At 44.7% G+C, this 19,334-nt stretch overlaps 2 protein-coding genes across 5 annotated transcripts; one reads left to right on the top strand and one right to left on the bottom strand.

Annotated features, from left to right (window-relative positions):
* Nucleotides 1–800: 800 nt before the first annotated feature.
* On the bottom strand, nucleotides 801–9,638 carry TMEM59 (transmembrane protein 59). 2 transcript variants are annotated; one of them, XM_080406230.1, is made up of 8 exons: nucleotides 9,416–9,638; nucleotides 6,766–6,871; nucleotides 4,525–4,619; nucleotides 4,172–4,324; nucleotides 3,807–3,891; nucleotides 3,408–3,492; nucleotides 2,529–2,637; nucleotides 801–1,779 (listed from the first exon to the last, which is right to left on the bottom strand). In XM_080406230.1, exons 1-8 carry the CDS (start codon nucleotides 9,602–9,604, stop codon nucleotides 1,624–1,626), a joined length of 978 nt encoding a protein of 325 aa, XP_080262356.1. In that variant the 5' UTR covers nucleotides 9,605–9,638; the 3' UTR covers nucleotides 801–1,623. The 2 variants fall into 2 exon arrangements, with proteins under 2 accessions (XP_080262356.1, XP_080262357.1); XM_080406231.1 differs by having other exon boundaries at nucleotides 3,408–3,489.
* A 133-nt stretch (nucleotides 9,639–9,771) lies between these two features.
* On the top strand, nucleotides 9,772–15,956 carry TCEANC2 (transcription elongation factor A N-terminal and central domain containing 2). Of its 3 annotated transcripts, XM_080406234.1 has the most exons (5): nucleotides 9,772–9,926; nucleotides 10,277–10,345; nucleotides 11,278–11,419; nucleotides 12,782–12,975; nucleotides 14,841–15,956. In XM_080406234.1, the coding sequence occupies exons 1-5, from the start codon at nucleotides 9,825–9,827 to the stop codon at nucleotides 15,027–15,029; spliced, it is 696 nt and encodes a 231-aa protein (XP_080262360.1). In that variant the 5' UTR covers nucleotides 9,772–9,824; the 3' UTR covers nucleotides 15,030–15,956. The 3 variants fall into 3 exon arrangements, with proteins under 3 accessions (XP_080262360.1, XP_080262361.1, XP_080262362.1); XM_080406235.1 differs by lacking the exon at nucleotides 10,277–10,345 and having other exon boundaries at nucleotides 9,773–9,926; XM_080406236.1 differs by lacking the exon at nucleotides 10,277–10,345 and having other exon boundaries at nucleotides 9,774–9,930; nucleotides 11,282–11,419.
* Nucleotides 15,957–19,334: the final 3,378 nt, after the last annotated feature.

The raw sequence follows: 19,334 nt of genomic DNA, 5'->3' as shown, positions 1-19,334 counted from the left end.
GATTTTCACAAGTCATGCCCGAGGCCTCTGCAGTAATGCCACCCACACACAAAGGCGCCTGGCGATGGCTGCTGGCACCCAAATCTCTGGGCTACCATGTTGTCCCACTGAAGAATTTAGCATGAAGAGGCACCACTAATTTAAGACTTCAAACTGCAATTTCTGCCCACTGCTAAAACACTGCTTAATGCTCTTAAACCTCCCTGACAGAAAAACTGCTTAGAGTGCTTCTAGGCTAGATTTTTGGCAGCACTGTATAGGCCACTTAATGCACATTCCTGCTTAACGATTGCCCTTGCAAGGTTCCATCAGCTGTAGTTACACAGCCACCAGCTTATAGCCCAATTAGGAGCGACTATTGAACCAGTTTCACCAGCAGCAGCAGGGGAACACATCACTGTATCCTCCAGAATCTCCACAGTTCTCACCAGAACGCAGAACCTGAAGAAGTGTTTGTTTGGGTTTTTTAAACCCTCAAGGGAGTTTTGTATAAGCAACAAAACATGACCTTGAGTTCGAGACCATGCATTCTAGCCAGCTTTCAAACACTTACAGAAACCTTAAAATGAATCCCATATACCCCCCCAACTTGCCAATGCTACAGGAACCAGCATATAGAGATCTCCTCAAAGAAAAAAAAACACAAAGAATATATTAGAAATATGAGAGACATTGTTAGTTGCTGTTGTGTTAATCAATCATACATCAAAATCAGGTCATATTGCCCACGAGAGGAATGCTACAGCCAGGCTTTCATACTGAGTATGTTGTGGTCAATAATCAGCCACAGCAAAAAGCTATATAGTCAACATTTTCTACACAGTCAATTTTATTTGTCTGTTCTCATTTCTCAGGAATCAACTTGTTTCTGTAAATGAAGTTACAAGACTAGAATAGTTAATCAAGAACAGAAAGTAGAATTTCTCCAGAACACACAGGTGCTAACTTTACAAGCATTTAGGACTTAAAGGGTGAAGTTTGACAAAATAATCGACCATGTTATGTCCTGCGTGTGAAGGGATATGTCCGTACGTTTTAACAAAGTTTCCATCTTCCACAACCTGAGTTCTGGCCTACAGTACCTACCAAATGCTTTCCATCTTGGATATTGCCATGCTGTAGAAAAAATATATTTCTATTAGTGGAGACAGGGTTTGTTTGTGCATGAACATTAACAAGTACAAAAATTCAGCAGATAATTTTATAGTATTTTCTCTTAACTACAACAGAAAGTGCAACACTAAAAAGGCATCTCCTGCCCACTTAAAACTTCTTATACCTTTACAAAGCTAACTCTGAATGTACACATTACATCCTAGAACACACAAATAAGTTTGAAAGTGTCGTGGCAGAAGTATGGAAAGCATGCTTACAGCTTTTGTAAGCAAAAAGACACATAGCAAACACCAGTGAAAAGTGATTATGTCTGGAATAAACATAAATTCAAGATGTCTGAATCTTCACTACTTGGTTGAAAACAAAATCCCATGACATTTGTTGATTCTGTAACTTTATTTGCATTTAAAGACTGGCTGCTAAGCTTCTTATCTGAAGAACCACCACAAACAATCAGGAGTTGCTAGCTCTGTTAGAATGAGTCTATTGGGTCCAATGGAGACTTGTTTAAATTGCTGACTGAGCCAGATTGACTTTTGTAGGAAGTGGTCCTGCTTCTTCATGTTCCTCAGTCTTGCATCTAACCACAACAAGTGCAGAGGATGGATATCTGTTCAGGTTTTGTTCATTCATGTATTCCAAATCTCCATAGATGCTCAGCTTCTGAAATATTTAAACAATTTACTTTAAGACAAAGACTCTCCATAGTGTGAATAAAATGCATTTCATTATGCAGCTACATTCCTGGCTCTGATGGCTGCAGCCCTTCAACCCAAGTTAACCCAGGCTTTCTGTAACATCCCAAGTTCATGGCTAGGACTAGACTGGAGTGCAAAAGAGATGCACTAAATCTGCCAGAACAACAGTAGATGCAGTGCTTGCGTAACAGCCCCTTCGGTTTGAAAATACTGTAAGCCTTGCTTATTTCAGAAGTGCAGGACTCTCCAGGCACTAAGAGAACGCCAGTTCCCCTCCGATCAAGACCCTCTGTGCTCACCAATAAATATATTGTCACTTATGTTCTCACTACAGATCATCTGGGATTAAATCCATATTGGGTGCCATATATACCATCCAACACTCAGCATAGCTTTATTCCCAGAGAAATTACAAGCAGCCTCCATTTGGTTCAGAGTAATCTGAAGGCTGTTGAGAGGAGACTGCTACAAACCAAAAGACACCGTACCTGGGCTGCATGAGTAAGATTCAGAGCACCTACCAGCCACGGGAATGGTCGAGAATTGCTCAGCTGTAAAATCATCATTTAAATAACAAAGCTGGTTTGCTAACCGCATCCACAAAATAAAAAACTCTTTCTAGTTGAACCTCCCCAAATGTTTCTTAGTCTCTAGACTGCTGTAAGATAAATAATATGAATACATTAAAAATATTATGTTATAAAATAGCAGTACCTCAGATGGAACATACTGCTCTACAGCTGTAGCTACAGTTGCGCAACAAATCCAGAGCAGCACCAACACTGACAGTACAAGTGTAGTGGTTAAAATCCAACTGGAATTTCTGAAATGAAAAGAACATTACTAGGTTTCTTATACTGAATACAAGACAATGGTCCCTCTAGAAAGTTTGGCTCAATTTTGACTGCATTTCCTGCTGTTTCATTAGTCTCTAGTTCTTCCAGTTACATAGCCCACCTCAGACTCCTGGGTACTGTAATGCCTGTTTAGCATCTGACTTGAAAGCTGGATTCTGTTCATTGGACCCTAGCATCCTCCCATTTACAGTTCTAAAACCAGATTTTTCTGTTACATATTTGGGGTGCAATTCACTGGCCCCTCATGCGTAAACTTTTAAGGAGAAAGTAATCAGAGCAAAGGAAAGCAGAACCAATACACTGATCTCTAGCAAAGCTTAATAAAGATATACCAGATATTTTCAGCCTGGAAATGAGACATAACAGTGTCTTTCATATCAAGACAATCCCAAAACAAAATACAAACCAAATGCTTTTCCCCCAAAGGTATCCAGAGCTAAAGAAGAGGCAAAGCATAGTATTGATTAAACAGTTCACAGAACACAGTCACACAAAAGGTAGGAATTTATCAATACGATGTTCACTTGAAACGGAAAGGAGAATGCAAGTTGGCAGAACAGCCTGGAAGTAACCTGGGGCTAGCACGCAAAAGCAGCAAAATCGTCAGATACACAATTTAACCGCTACACACCCTGAACCTAACAGCCTTTTGGGATGTTGCAACAGCGGCCCCATACACACAGAGGAAAGGCCATTCTCCTCCCTACTAGGTACAGACATTCTAGAATATACATACATGGAAAGACACTTGAAAAAGCTGTCATTAGCTCGTTCTTCAAAAAGTCCTCGGTATGCCTGCGAACTTCCTGGACGTAGGTCTGCTGAAATACAACAGCAGATACAGTGGTCAGGGAAGCCATAAAAAACCAGGACCCAAACGCCACACAGTTTGTCTATACAGCGAGCATAAAAGGAAGCTTTTAAATGGCCCTAGCTTGCATGTTTCTATTTCCAGCAGAGCTTGGTTTCTACCACAGACTTTGCTAAGTGTACATAGTGCAGTCTACACAGCAAACAATTATATTTCAGCTTTCTAAAAATTTTCTTTCATGTGCCACCTGCAACCTCTCCCCCTGCTCCCCTCATGACAGGGAACATTTGCATTTGCTCTTCCAAAGCACAAAGAACAACTTACAGGCTGTTTTACTCAGCGACAAGGATCCTCTTGTATCTCCAGTTTCCTGATCAAGCTGTGGAACATACTGTACTTCTGGCTTTGACTAAAACAAAATAAGGAGTTATGAGATCCTGCTAGCAAGCTTCCACTGATCTTGATAATTTACAATTTCAGAACTAAGGTGGAAATTAACCTTAAGATGTGCACCATTCACCTAAGTTTTGTTTTCCCACCCCCACCTCCCCACTGGCCCTACAAGCAGTGAAATACTAGCAAAAACTAAACACTCTGGTAGTGCTTTATAGTCTTTTCTGTGACTGGAAGGAGCAGAGTTAAACATTTAGCAGCCAGGACACCTTAATCTCAATGAAAAAGGCAAGCACCTGGAATATGACAATTTTGCCATCATCTGCTTGAAGGTAGAAAGTCCATGAGGATGTTATGAAGCTCTGAGCTGAATCCATCATGTCACTCCAGAATGACCTCACCAGTGTCAGAGGAAAGAGGAGATGAATTCTTGGCATCAGGGACATTAACTGCAAGCACAACATTAACTGGTTTTCCATTTGCTTTTATATGAAAAAGCCAGAAGTCATGTTCTCGCTCACTCCTCACCCCACATCTAGATTTCAGTCCTGAGGAAGATTTATTTTCCATTTGAAGAGATGTAAAGAAGAGAAGACACACTGAACAGAAAACAAGTAGGTGGTATTTGAAAAACATGTCATCTACTTACTTGCTCTTGCCTTAACTCAGCAAATGGCAACTGGTTCTGGCATCCAAGATGGCAAGCATATTGTTCATCAGATTGGGAGTATGCTTCAGTACAGGCTGCAAGGAAGAAGTTCCCCAAATGAGAAGATAAATTCTGCATTTTAGTTAAGAAAACATTTTCAGTATAAGTTGGATCAGAAACAAAAGCAGCAGTTCAAGACTGAAAATCCCATTTGCAGGGAAAGATATGGCAATCACTCCAAGGGTAGCATTTGCTCTCAAGTCTAATGAAGGTTAGGGAATCAGAACTTAGCCAAACAAGGTAGTTAAAATTTGAACACAATCACAGCAACTGATCGGAAATGTTACCCAGGCCACACTCAGGGATGCAAGTTTTCATTGATCCTCCCGCTGCTACTATGTTTTTTCCTCTATATATCGTGTAAAACATTAGGGTTTACCTCAGAGAACAGAGATGGAATCCTAAAAAGAACTGAGGGACCATCAGTCCACTAAATCCCTTTGAGGTAACAACAGAAGTCAGGGTATCACAGGAAAATCAAAGGTGCATTTTCCTGCTAGTGCAATGAGTACAGAAACTGCATTGAAAGTAGCATAGAATAATTTTTAATGAAAACTGAAGCCAACTGTTTTAAAGATAGCTTCTACTAATTGTTGACTAGAGATCATAAAGACCAAGAAATCTAAATGATTCAGAGAGAATAATTGTGATTATTCTGCCAACTGGAGAAATCAGGCAGACAATGCATGGGCATAGCTTTTCCCCAAAACTCTAAAGCTTAGGTGGACAATGTTGCAGTTCTACCTGAACTAAAGAATCAAACCAAGCAACAACACAGAGGAGCAGCTCTCCCAGTCTTCTGCAGGAAGAAATGGACCATCATATAGACTAGGAAGCTGGCAGAAAGCATGGCAACAGCAGCTAAAAATTTCAGCGTTCAGCTCATAGCACCTGAGCAGCAATTCCACGGTAAAACTGCCACTAAACTAGTATTTGTAGGCATAAAGAAGCATCAGAAGACAGAATTGAGCAGATCAGCCAAGACATATCTTGCCAAGCACAGAATACTTAGTCATGGCACCAACCAACAGATTATACGACATAAGCCAGCAAAAGACAACAGCCTCAGGAGGGAGAGTTAAACCAGAAAGTAAGCAACTGTTCAATTACCTCTACATGTGGTCTGTTCCTACATTACCCTTTTTTATGGCACTCTTTCATGTGTGGTTTGACAACTAGACTGACATGCTGTATCACAGCTATACACAGTGTATGACAGACTACAGCATTAGCCCATTCCTGGAGTATTTGATGCAGTTTTGTGTCACATTAGCATCTTTGCATGTCAGGCTTTCTACTTCCCTATCTTCCATCAGCTCCCTGAGCTGGCCGCTACCCCTCTTGGTTTTATGGGCTACTGAGAGGATAAAAGCCTCCTTTGAGTGCTGGCTTGGTGTTTTATTGTATTGGAAATGCAGACTGAGAACTCCTACCTTTCCTGCTTTGGGTGGCTGTGTCCCACCTTATCTCTGAATATAAAACTGCGACTCAGCTGCCTCAATATTACTGGATGAAAGTGTGTCCAATTCCAAACACAGTATTAACTGGCTTACAGCACACCTATTTCATCTTCACTGTGAAATGTTTGTTCTAACACAGATATCTGAGAGAATTAGTCTCCCTCATACAGTATTTAATGGCCTATTTCAAACAAAACACTACCTCATTCCCAAGAGTTTAGCTGTAGGTAAACCTCACGATGTAGCCTAGACCAAAAGTTACGAGGCAGACAGCACATTAAGATCTATGTTCTTATTGCACCTGAACAATTCACTTTGACACGCAAGTTTGTCAGGAAGGGTAAAATGAGACTGATTGTTCCATGGAATTACTAAAGAAAGTGTTAATTTGGCTGGATTTTCCCCCCCCAGTCATTCTGTGTTTTCTATGACAAACTGTTTATAGTAAAATGAGGTATTCCTAATTTATTTAGAGATGAATGATACTGAAGAAATTCAGGAAAATAGCAACACTAAGGATCAGGTAAAGAGAAACTTAAAAAGAACAGACAACCTTTTTCCAAGATTATTTTTTTTTAATATCCTGAACATAAACTTTGAACAAAACCAGAAAGCAACTGAAATAATCCTACCAATTTAACAACACCCTTTTAGACATTCCTGCTCTTCCCTCTGTTATGCCTCAACGTTTCAGGATGTTGAAGGAGTACTGAAGTCTTACCAGAGTCGCATTCCTGTTTGGTTCGATTCAAATCAATGCCATCGTCCACAAACTGACAAATGGAAAACAGTCTGCAGCCTCGCTGGCATGCGTACAGCTCCTCTTCCTGGGAAGGCAAAAGAAAAGGCTTGCATCCCTCCATTCAAGAACAAATTGTCAGAAAACAATTTTTTTTTTTTTGGAAGTGCTATAAAAAGCCACCCACCACAGCAGCATCCTCCTTCCCTCCACTAGACCTAGAAGCCAGCTAAACATGACACTCTGGATGATCTGAAATAAAACCAAGCCACAGCTCTTTAACACTAACATACCTATTGATTCATTTCAAACACAGCTCTTCATTCTGTGGTGGGCCAAACCTGGAACTGCAAATTCCATTTTGTGATTCCAGTCCTACAACTCACAAGCAAAGCTGCGCTGCATTTTTTTAAAAAAGAAGTGTTCGGTTTAAAAACAAGAGATATTGCTATAAGAGATTTACTGATGTTTAATCTTAGAAAGAGCAGATAGTCTTTTATCTCAGAACTTAAAACAGTAGAGCTCAACAGAAGAGGAAAAAAAAGACTAATTTTGACAGTGTATTACAATGTATCTACCAGACTCTAGTCAGAACTAGAACAGAACGTCAAAATAAGAGATTATCTTCTGCTGTACTATACCAGTACTCTCTTAACTGCCTACTTGCCAAACAAGTTCCACAAACACACATTTTTATTTATTGTATTGAACTGAAGGGGAAAAGTTCTTCCTCACTGCAGCTATTAAAAATATGCAAATATAGAAACCCTACACCCAGTATTTCTTCTGCCCACAATACCGAAGGGATGGATGTACACTTTCCACATATAGTGCTCTCCACATTGCAAAACTAAAGACAGCCTCTATTACATGGGCGCTCACACCCTACCATGAGTCAGGCCCATCAAAGCCACTAACCACGGAACTACTCAAATGACTGCAGTCAGCTGCTGTACAGGTGGAAAACAGACCCTTAATTAATTTAACAAAAAGCAAACATACCACACCTTACTGTAGGACCCATTGTAAATTAACCGGCCATTGTTTGACTCAGAGCACAAGTTCACATGCTTTAAAGGCACAAAAGCAGAAAACTGTGAATGTAAACGAAAACTTAACAACACTGATAAGGTGGCTAAGATAGTTATGCTGTTGCAGAAAACACGTTTTGTAATTTAATATCCAGACAGAATTAGCTTCAGCAGATGGAAGTCTCAATGAAGTTTATCTTACTTTCCAATGACAACTAAAACAAGTTCCTTCAATTCAACTGGTAGTTTTGTGACAAACAGAACAAAGACTAAACATGAAGGGAGAGAGGAGTGTATTATCTGACTCCAACAACGTGCAACAAAGAATTCAAAAGTACAGTAAAAATCACAGAAATAGCAGCCTTCCTTAAACTTGAAAGAGTCCTATAAAAGAAACAAGAGCATTGCGTCAAAACAGCATGGAAATATATTAGGATAACATTTAGTCCTAATTTTTAAGGTTTAGTTCTTTCTCCTCGCTATCATCACATGCAGGCACCAAAACACGCCGCAAGTACAGGCGGAAGTTTACTTGTATGCCACACAACTCCCTGTTACTTCTCTCTGTGGGGATACCAGCAGCAGCTAGAGAGTCACAAAATCCGATTTAAGTTCCACATGAAAGCAGGCAGAGCCCTATTACCTACATCGTCACTGCTGCCACCTGCCTGCTGCCCTCACGTGAAGTCTCAAAGATTAGGTAAGAGCGCCCACCATTTAGTTCATCCTGCTACACAGCTGCAGCTAATGAAGTACAGTGCCAGGAACGAACCAGGGCAGATAAGATTTTTGGTACTAGATTTTCCAAATTCAAGCCAGTAACTCAAAGCCGTACAAAGCTTGAACCCACAGCAAACTCCAGAATAAGCAATTAGATTCCCATTAGACACCATTTTGGTATTTTGTCATGAAAAATCCATGCAAATAAATCAATACACAGGTTGAAGGTTCTGGCAAGCTACTCATTCATCATCATTTACATTTCATCCTTCAACATCTAAGTGCACATTGCCACCCTGACACAGGATTTCTGGCCTGTTGTGGACACGGCGCTGTTTTAATGCCCAAAAATATGGAACAGCCTAAGTCAAATTACAGCTGCCTCTTTAGAAGCAGGAGGAAAAAAAGCAGCAAATCCCCCCAAATCCACAAAAGTACCCAGCGAGAACAAGGCTATACTTTGAAAGTGGCATTTCTATGGCAAGCCGCAGCCCAACCATCTATTTTTGAAAGGAAGTATCTATCTTTAGAGAAGCCACTGCATTCCCTGCTTGGAGGGGCCAAAAAACTAAGCCAGACGAAACAGACCATGGAAGAACCGACCTACCCGCACCTCAGCACTGCCAGCATCAGCTTCCTTCGTGTTTAGATCTACGTAAGGACAGGCCCAACACTGCCTGAGCAAACCTGCCCGGGGCCGTGCCTCGCAAAGGGCTGCTGCCCGAGGACACCCAGGCACGTCCTGCCACCCCTGGAGCGCAACGGGACGGAGCTGCGGCGGGAGAGCGGCAAGCGGCGGGCCGGGGAGGCGAAGGGGCGCGGGGCTGAGGCCTGCAGGGCCCGCCCGCCGCGGGGAGCCGTGAGGCAGGGCCCGCCCGTACCTTGGGGTAGGTGTGCAGGGAGTAGGTCAGCCGGCAGGCGCGGTGACACGACGCCGTGTTGCCCAGCACGGAGTCAAAAGCCTCGGACGAGGCGGCAGGCAAGGGCCCGGCCGCCCGAGCGCTGCCGCCGCCCGCCAGGAGCGCCAGGGCCAGAGGCAGGCAGAAAAGGCCGCCCTGCCGCGCCGCCATCTTCCCCCTCCGGCAGGCTGGCGCCGCGCCGCTCTCGCGAGATTAGCACCCGCTGCCCCGCCGCGCGGGGCCTGCTGGGAGCTGTAGTCCGTGCGGCGGGGAGGCCCCTGCCGTGCCGTAGGGCCTTCCCTGCGGCGGGAACTACCGGGCGGAAGGGGCGGGGCAGCGGCTTCCGGGAGGGCGGGCAGCGGGCACCGCCCCCGGGTGGCGGGGTAGGAGGATGGACCGATTCCTGGTGCGCAGGGCTCGCTGCCCGGAGAGCCCCCGCCGGGCCCGGCCGGCCCCCCGCGCCTACCGGCAGGCCACCCTCGAGTCCCTTAAGGCAGGTCACCGGCACTGGGGGTGGGCAGGAGGGGTCGCCCGGCTCCCCCCGGCTTCCCGGGCCTGAGGGGAGGCCCTCACCCCGTGGGCGCCTGCCGCGGGGCCGCTGCCTTCGAGGGCAGAGGCGAGGCCTGCCCCCCCGCCAGGGCCGGGCCGCTGCCCCGCGGCTGCCTGCAGGGGTGGTGGAGCACCCCGCGGGGGCCAGGCCGGCCCTGAGGCGCCGCGGACGGGAGAAGGGGTGTCGGGAGGGGTGTCAGGCCTTCGCCGGGCTGCCCTCCGCCTCACAGGGAGCTGGGCAGCGGGGGGTGGCGGCAGGAGGAACGTTTTCTAAACCGCCTTGTGATTTACCAGTTCTTCACCGAAATCTCTGCAGTGGTGAGGTGGCACCGTCCCAGAGAGCGGCGGGGCGCAGTTAGAAAGGTGCAGAGGGATCTGTTGCATTGAAAGGCATTTCTGAAACCGACATGGGTTATAGTTCAGCTCTTTCCAGCCCGTTTGGTGTGGTGCGGGGTCAGGCTGGGCACACAGCGTTAGCACGGCCAGGTGACACCACCAGCTTCAGTGTTGCCCACTGGCTCACTTTTCTCCCCAGCAAGGAGAGCCCCTCAGTTGGTTGCATGGTGGTGTCCTGCGTGAGACCTGCATAAGAGCCAAGCCCCTTTTCACCACCTGTTTGTAGAAACACAACAGGAAAATGTTTGCTGCACCAAAGAGCTTTATTAATGTAAGGCAGAAAGCAAAAGAATGGTGCATAAAGCACCCCAGCTGTCTCACCGCTGCTGAATCTTTGTAAGATGCCTCACATCTGAAATACGAGATTTGCACTGTTCGCAGTCTGTTCTGTCTAAGGTCTGTGGCAAAAATGGTGAAAAACACCACAGATGTCTAGTGTACTTGGAGTTTGCATTCATGTCCCCTAATGCTTTGTTTTTTTCCCTGCTGGCATTATTTTAAATTTAAAGCCAACCTGAGAAGGATTCAAATTCTGCCAGGCTGCTAAAGATCATTAGCTGCTTCCCTCTTAATCCTTTATTAAGAGACATTTATACAATGGACTCCTTAAAATGAAAACACTTGTGCTCTAACAGACATTTGCTGTTATGTGCCCTAAGTTTGGCAGACCAAGGTGAAGCATCTCACTTTGCTTTCTGGTTACTTCAGTCTTGACTTGCAGTAGGCTGCTAATCACAAGTAATTACCCATCATCCCAGGCTGTCATGTATTCTGTGCTCTGGTTCATGCCATGATCAATAATTCATGTGTTGATAACAGCCCCATTAGCTGAGATGAAGCCAGTGTCCTTATCTATAATAAGAATATTCTGCTTTCCTAATGGCTTTTCTCTTTTCCAGAGAGTTGTGGTTGTGGAAGACATAAAACGATGGAAGTCTATGCTTGAGCTTCCTGGGCAACCAAAAGAGAATCTGATTGAAGCTTTGGAGGAGCTGAAGAAGAAAATACCTTCTAAGGAAGTGTTACTTTCAACGAAAATAGGTACATCTTGTCTGATCTAGACTCTGGATATTATGCTGTCTTGTGTCTACTTGGCTTGTCAGTACAAAACAGACTAGCTTGCAAGCTTGTTAAAGAAGGAGTGTAGCTGCCAATAAAAAGCTGTTGGTATCCAGCCTGTAGTTTTCAGAGCTTGTACTGAAAAAGTCAGCTATCCTCTTAATTCCTCCCAGACTGTCTGCTTATTACCAAATACCGCATCACTTCTGTGGTCAAATTTTTGAAGAGCTTTTCTTGGGCACCTGTGTGTCTTATTCCTTCTGCTGTTAGGGGCGTGGCAGAAGCGCTCTCTTGCCATCCGAGACATGGCTCATCTGTTTGACCTGGTTGAATTCTCTGAATATGCGAGAAATTCTCCTTAGGCTGGCCCAGAACTGCCAGCGGGCGGTTACACTGCATCCTTACACTGAGAAATCCATAGCAGATGGGCAGCTCCATGCAAATGACACAGCCTGATGCCTGGCGCTTTTCCATGGGTCTTGGGGGAGGGATAACGTGAGACCACATGGTCCCTGCCTTTCCTGTCTATGGAGAGCATGCTGGCATGAGAGACAGTCGTGCTGGCCTTTGTTTGCCATTTTAGAGAAGCTGGATCTCTATTCAAAGAGCCACCCTCTGCCATAGAAAAGGAGGTGCGATCAGCCCCTTTCCCCATACTTCTGAATTGTCATTTCATTTGCCGTGTTCAACTTATTCAGGCTTTTCCCGAGATTTTTCCCAGTGCCTGCCTGAATGGGGCTGGGCTGCAAGAACCACCGAAGCCTAACAGTGACATCTCCTGGCCAACAGCGCTAGTGGTCAGAGAGAAATACCCCGCTGGAAGGAGGTCTCTTTTGTCTCCTGTCAGAGGAAAGCCTGTTTTGCACTGGCAGGCCCTGTCGGTTTGAAAGATTCTGCTTGGAGTCACCGTGGTGTTTGTGTGTTAAAGTGCTGTAGCCATCACCAGCAACTTCTGTGTCCTGAAAGGGGTTTCCAGTTTGAAAACAGCATTCTGTGTAGGGCAGCCTTGCAAGCTTTCAGCAGATTTGGCACCTGCGTATAAAATTAACGTAGCCCTGTATTACGTAAGCGTTGCTCCACACTTTGTGACTTGGGAATGTAATTCTCACATGTATAGGTCAACTCCTTGCTAATTGCTCTGGCAAAAATCACTGCAGAAGTGAAGGAGGGAGAACTTCAGGCTTAATTCCTAATAATTTTATATTTGTGTCAATGCTCTGGTTGTTTTGCTGATGCTGCTTGAATTAAAAATGTGTGTGGCTGCCTTAGCACTGATATGATTTGACTGGTGTCCATTATATTTTGTCCACCTACCAAAATGAAGGAGCTGTTACTGTTTTCCAGGTCACACAGTGAATAAGATGCGCAAACATTCAGATCACGATGTGGCCAGCCTCGCCAAAGATATTTACACGGAGTGGCGAACTTTCATCAAAGACCATTCAAACAAGCCCTCAATAGAGGTCAGGAGTGATCCCAAGACCGAGGCTTTCAGAAAGAACGCACGGAAGCTGCTTTGTGAAGCCCTGGATCTAGAGGTAGTGTTCAGATCCATTTGTCTTTGGCTCAAAGAGTTACTTCTCATAGGAACAAGTTAAACAAACCTTTCTCAGCCATAGCTACTGCAAAGCTGGTCCTGCCTGCAGAGTGGGGGTAAGACCAGATGATCTGTTTCTTTTTTTTACAGTGATTCACTGCACATCCCTATTTATAAATAGCTTTGTTTTCAAGGTAGATAATTTTTGTTGTTGTTGTTAACCAAGTAAACATGCTAATTGTAAATGAGATGTATTTACTCTCATTTACATAACCAGGAAACAGAGCAGTTGTGTATCTGCTGCAGTTGGGCTGTACAAGAGAAGGAGGAAGTTCATAGAGTATAAGTTTTTCCTACTGCTTAACAATTGTGAAGGCAACACTGGGACCTTTTGGTTGTTTCATATTTAAGTAATTAAACATTTGTAAATTTAAATCTATTGCAAAAACAGAGAGGCAAGGTTGACAGTATGTAAAGTGGTGATAAATACCAGATCCCTCAGGTATCTTTAAGTAAATGAACAGAGCTTTGCTGTAAGGCTTAATGACTAGTTTGCTTGGTCTACGAAATGCCATAATAATTATCCTTTTTAATTTAATCATTAATTATCCTTTAAATGGCAAGTCAGGTTGTAAGCACTCAAGAGTTTCAAAGCTATGGGTTTGCTAGCTATGAGAACAACCTCTCCAACTTCCAGTCCATCTGGACTGAGGCAGCACAAAAGGATGGTTTGCTGTAGGAATGCCTCAGAAAGGTGGGAGCTCGCCTTTGCTGGGCTGCTGGGTCGAGCCTAGTTCTTGGAAAGCACATCTATGCGTGGTGGTAAGGCTAGTAGTAAGCCTGAACCTATGGGACAGAAAGTCAGTGGTACCACCCTAGAAAGAGTGGTATCGGGTAAAGCAGAATTGCCTCTGAACAGGATTCACCTAAAAGCACAGCCAGGAAAAATACCCTTCTAGCTTGCAGCTACCACCATATGTGCAAGTAGAGCCTATGGCAGCAGATGAACAGCAGATATAGGCAGGGGAGCCACAGGGGTCCAGCAAATGGGGAGCAGAGACACCTGGGAGGCTGGCAAAAAGGAGGAGGGAAGGTGGGGTTGAATGGATCCAAGGGGGTTTCCAGTGCTGCCCAGCAGAGCAGTAATTTAGTGATGGGAACCCAAAACAGAGTGGGCAAAGGACTTGAAGGAATACTACCCGCATGCTGGAGTCTCCTGCGTGCAAAGCATGGGAGATTCCCCACCACAGAAGGCAGAAGTGAAACGAAAACCATTTTTTGATGGGTGGGGGATTTTTTCCTAAGTTATGCTAAATTACAGGTTTTGGCACATGTTGAAGCAATAACTACATAATTAACATTTAGCAAATCCCTTTCTGCATTCTTAATTACACCTTCTTCTACACACAGAGAGCCCACATTTCCCTTTATAGCACCAGGCAGAGTTGCCAAGTGTTTGGCACGTCTTAGAGTTGCTGTTGGAATCAAGTTTAAAATAGTATCCAAGGTACCTTATATCAGCAAGATCAAAAGTGAAGCTTTATGGAGACAGTACAATGTACCTTGTAATTGCAGTTGAGCTTGATACCCAAAGGTAGTTGCAGATTAGTTTCCTGTTGTGATGGCAAAGTACTGCCACCCAGCTGGAGATGTGGATATGTTCCCTGCTACTGACTACGTTGCCTTGTTCCTTAATTGCTAGGGTGGAATTAAATTGCTCTTCCTGTTACACTTGTGATAGGAAGTAGATTTCCTTGAATCTAAGCTGATTAATGAAGAAACACTGAAAAGTGCCAAACTCCAATTTCAATCAGTTGGTCTCCTTATTAAATGTAAAGATCTAATTTTATACTTCGCTGTTTTCAGATTGATCACCCACTGGCTGAAAATATTGAGCGAGAAGCTTTTCATCTCTCTTCCCGTCTCATTAACGCACCATATCGCAGAATGGTGCGAGCTCTTGTCTTCTCATTAAAGCACAAACCTGAAATCCGAGCAGAAGTCAAGGCTGGCACGCTCACTGTCCCTGCGTTTGTACAGAGCCATAAAAAGTGAAGCGTTGTGCTTGATCCTGAGTGAGAACTTCCTGTGCCTACATCTCTGTGGAACTGGGAGCCCTTTCTGTCATGAGGGGAGTGCAGAAGTGCTGACAGTGTGACTCACTTGGCACCACTCTATGAACCGGGCTGCTGAAGACAAGAGGTACTAACGATGAAAGTGGTGCTGTAAATCTGACTTGGTAGAAATCCATGTGGGCTTGTTGCAAGAAAAGTTTCTTCTACTCTGCTGTATATTTTCCTGCTACAAAACCATCCGTGCTGATTCACCTGTTTTTCACTTCTGCCCGTTTGTCATACCTCAGTTTAGCTCCATCCATGATGTGGATCTTCAGGTGTAATCAGCTGAAAAACATAAAGGAACAGCTCTGTGCTGTGCTGGTAGGAAATACTGGGAATTCAGGGTAATTGGTCCATGGGAGGACATTCCTGCTGGGTAACTGCAAACTCTAGCTAACCCTGAATCAGCCACGTCTGCTGCAGGTGGGCCCTGCCTGTGGCAAGAGCTAGCTGGTTTTGCCAAGCCCGGTGATTTCCCTTTGCTGCATTCCAGAGCTGGGTGCAAAATGGGTTCCAGTAACTTGCAATCTGTTATTCCATAGGCTCGGTCATCCTGGAGTTGTGGGCATTTTCTAAGTCCCTGGGGTGGGCATCAAAATGCCCTGGAGTATAGGTGCTATTTAATGCTTCTGCTGGTTAATGGGCTCAGACTTTCATACCTCACTCATGATTTAAACATGGTGCTTCTTCTTACTGTAACATGAAAAAAAACTTGAAATGAATTTTCTAAATCAGGTCATAAGGAAAATACTCCTTTTAAAGGCTTTTTTCCTCCAAAAGGAGCATGATTCAGAATGACTGTGTGAACAAATTTAAGCAACAAATTGTTTAAATTCCTTCTAGTTATTAAAACCTGGAAATCTCACCTCTCATATTTGCTCTGATTTCTTTAGTGCCACAAGTCATCTTGTTCTCCATAAGCCATTATTAAGGCTGTGACAGGCACAGTGTTTCTCTACTGTTAGGTAATAAAGCGCTCTCCGTTCTCTGCGTGTGTGTACATGCACAAGGGACTGGTCAAAAACCTTTTTTCGGTGTTCTCAGGGTAGGCAGAACCAAATACGGAGATGAGTGGTCTTCACAGTCACGGGAACTGAAGTCTTGATATACCACAAGGAAGTGCCTTCTGATCAGTTGTGGTCAGCACTCCTATTTCAGAAGAGTCACTTAAGGACAAATAATGCAATGGGAAGACTATGAATTATTTTTTATTCATATCTTCACCCTAAAACGTGACTGACTGTCACTGTGTGGGCAGTACAAGCTGAAGAAACACCCAAGACTTACCCGAGGTGTCGAACTCCATAAATTTAATTAGGTAATTACAGGTTCTCTTAAAAACATCTTAACCCTGTCTTGTTTGTTTGAGCCGGTGCAAGACCATTTTTTTCTGTGCCCGTTGTGAAGGTACCTTCAAACAGCTGGCTTTTCTGAAAACAGTGATGCTCTGGCATACAGACATTTCATTTGTAGAAAGTTAGAGTTAGTGTGTTGGAGACAGTGTGAGACAGGAACTGGCAGATGTGGCGGCTGTACAGGTGATATGCCAGTGAAGACTTAACGCTTGTTGACCAGGCTGTAGCAAGAGATGTAAAGACCCTCAATTTATTTCTTACACTTAATCAGCTCTGTTTCCCACTAAATAATTTCAGACTGCACAGCTGTAATGGAATTCATGTATCCTGGACCATCACGGAAAGGGTTCAGGAAAACAAAGGACCTAGCTTTTACTTCCAGAGCTGCAGTATTTATTTTCGGCTTTCTGTTCCTGGTGCTGGGCTGTGTTTTCTCAATTTAGGTTAACATGCGAGAAGCAGAAATCCTGAAAATGAGGAACTTCTGTTCTAATGAAAGTCAGGCTAGAGAAGTTTCCCACACAGGTCAGATACAGTCGGAGAACTTTGGCTTGTCTGAACACACAGCCAATCTACTGTGTGCTGGGTGTTAGTTTGCGAGACAGGTCTAGAAATCACCCAAACGTGACGTACAGTGTGGGTAAAAACTGAGGACAATTGCTGCCTGCAAGTAAACTGCTCTATAGCGATGGCAGTTCTACTGTGAGAACAGCAACTTGGCAAGATTCACTTCTGGTTTTACTCTTTGGCCCTGGGAACAAACTAATGACGTGGATGATTCTTTCCCCTCTTACTGGTAAACAGTCCTGTGGAAGGGATGCCAATCACGACACAGCACTGTAAAATTTAAAAGCAAGAGCAGCACAGATACAAACAAAGACCTGCCATGGTCCTGGTCCAGAGGACCCGTGTGTTGTTTGTAATGTGTGGAGGAATGGGAAGATGGTGGGGAATGCCTGCCTTGTCCTCAAGGTTTATTTAGAAAAAAAGCAAAACTACAACCTGACTGCACGTCCTCCTTTGTGCATCCCTTCCGAAGTGGTGCCAGCCAGAAGAGAGAGCAGCCGCTGTCAGCAGGGCTGTCCGAGATCTCTTTGCTGTACTCTGCAGGCTGTCCAGCCATCACCTGGGGTTAGCATGGGACAGCCGCTGCCTCCCCAAGTCCGCAGGCAGCATGGAGCAACTCGGAGGTGCACGTCAGCTCTTCTGCTCTGCGAACTACAGCTCAGTCTATCTTACGCCATCAGACTCCGTTTTGGGATATAAGCAAAGCTCTGCCAGGCCCATCTCTTTCAGGTGACTTTTTCCATGGCCTCTCCTGTCCCTGACACCTTCCTTTTCTAAGCAGCCTTCAGGGAAGAGAAATTTTTCTTTTCTTTTTCGTTTTTGATCTATTTTGGGTACCTTCAGCTCCTCAGGGCTTGCATTGCAGATTTTTTTTTTTTTTACTTCATTCTCAATATGTGCCAAATATTTTTCATTTGGGAGTTAACTTCAGGGATGCGGTTACTGCACAGAAGGACAAAATTCTCCTATAAATTTCCTCTATTTAATGGCTACTATATTTGCCCAACTTGTTTTTGAAGGGACCTAAGTGTATAGCTCTGGGTCCAGCTCTTCTATCTTGATGTTAAAGCTGGCAGTAACGTTTGGCCTGGAGGTTCACAGGCTCAGCTTTGCATAAAACTGACTGTCTGGAGGAACTAGAAAAGATTCCCAAGGGTTGGACTCCAGACCCATAGGACAGGATGTATGCAGAGAACAAGGGAATGCTCTAAGGGCAAAACCAGAAAGGAAGGTGGGGAAGGAACAAAAACAGAGATAAAAAAAACAATAGGCCAGAAAGGGCTTAATTTTCCCACAGGGTGATGCTGAATGTGACAACAGGATACTTGATACCTGACAGTAATCAAGTTTTTAATTACTCTATAATGACCAGGTTCCCCCCTTGGAGCAATTTCACCTGCACAACTGCATTTATTTATGCCTTAGGTTACCTATTGCATCAGTTTGCTACTCCTCAGCTCCTTCCCACAGTGGGGGATGCAGCCAGCGGGGAGACTGGAGCCGTGCGGCTCGCAGATAAAGTGGGAGGCCGGGGACAGATGGTTCCCAGCGCTGTGATCCGTTTGCTGGCTGTAGTTCATGTGACCTCTGGAAATCCCTGGAAATAGAAGGTCTGGAAGGGCACAGGCACCTGAACGCTGCAGAGCGCGGCGCTCCCGAGGCCGGCCTGGCTCTGCAACGTCTGAGCTGCTGTGGTTTGCATGTGGCAAACCCACTCCCTGGGGGTCCTGCAGGACCCTCACTAGATAGGGTTCCCATGCCACACGGGTTACACATCAGGCTGGAGGAAGAAGGAGCCCCTTACGCATGCTAAAATTTGGCCTCGCTGGCCCAGGCATACATTTCTCCTAAATTCTGCTCTTTCTCCAGTTTCCCTTGGCAGCTGCTGTGCAGTGTGGACCAGCCCCAGGGTACTAGTAAGACACAAAGTCAGGACCTCTCCACAAGCTCTTGTTTTCATGCTGGGGAAGCCCTTTTAGATTAAAAGGGAGGATGAAAGGGCTGAGTGGTGGCTCCCTTATGCTAGGTTTCTCCAGCATGGTGCCTTTGAAATAGCTGGTTCCCTTTTCACAGGGGAAACATTAGATGAAGGAGGCACCCAATCTGGAGACTTCTTTTTTCCTTTTTTTTTTTTTTTTTTTTTTTTACCAGATTAAGCCCAGCCCAAAAATTCCTTTCAGCAAAAGAACACATAAAGCTGACAGACCTATGAGATGTGCCACACCTAGCAAAGAGAGGAGGGAAGCACCTTTTGGAAGTATCACCTCCTGCTGGGGAATGCAGGGTGGGCTCAGGGCAGCACCGGGGTGGATGGAAGGGGA

This window comes from Falco punctatus, assembly GCF_963210335.1.
Source record: "Falco punctatus genome assembly, chromosome: 11".
NCBI lineage: Eukaryota > Metazoa > Chordata > Aves > Falconiformes > Falconidae > Falco > Falco punctatus.
This window is presented reverse-complemented; position numbering and strand designations above follow the sequence as displayed.

Coding starts and splice junctions, on each gene's coding strand:
- TMEM59 (XM_080406230.1), bottom strand. CDS start 9,604: ATGGCGGCGCGGCAGGGCGGCCTTTTCTGCCTGCCTCTGGCCCTGGCG. Junction 6,872..9,415: donor CCCTGCACACCTACCCCAAG/GTACGGGCGGGC, acceptor TTGCCTTCCCAG/GAAGAGGAGCTGTACGCATG. Junction 1,780..2,528: donor AGCAGTATGTTCCATCTGAG/GTACTGCTATTT, acceptor TAAATATTTCAG/AAGCTGAGCATCTATGGAGA.
- TCEANC2 (XM_080406234.1), top strand. CDS start 9,825: ATGGACCGATTCCTGGTGCGCAGGGCTCGCTGCCCGGAGAGCCCCCGC. Junction 9,927..10,276: donor CCACCCTCGAGTCCCTTAAG/GCAGGTCACCGG, acceptor GTGATTTACCAG/TTCTTCACCGAAATCTCTGC. Junction 12,976..14,840: donor GTGAAGCCCTGGATCTAGAG/GTAGTGTTCAGA, acceptor CGCTGTTTTCAG/ATTGATCACCCACTGGCTGA.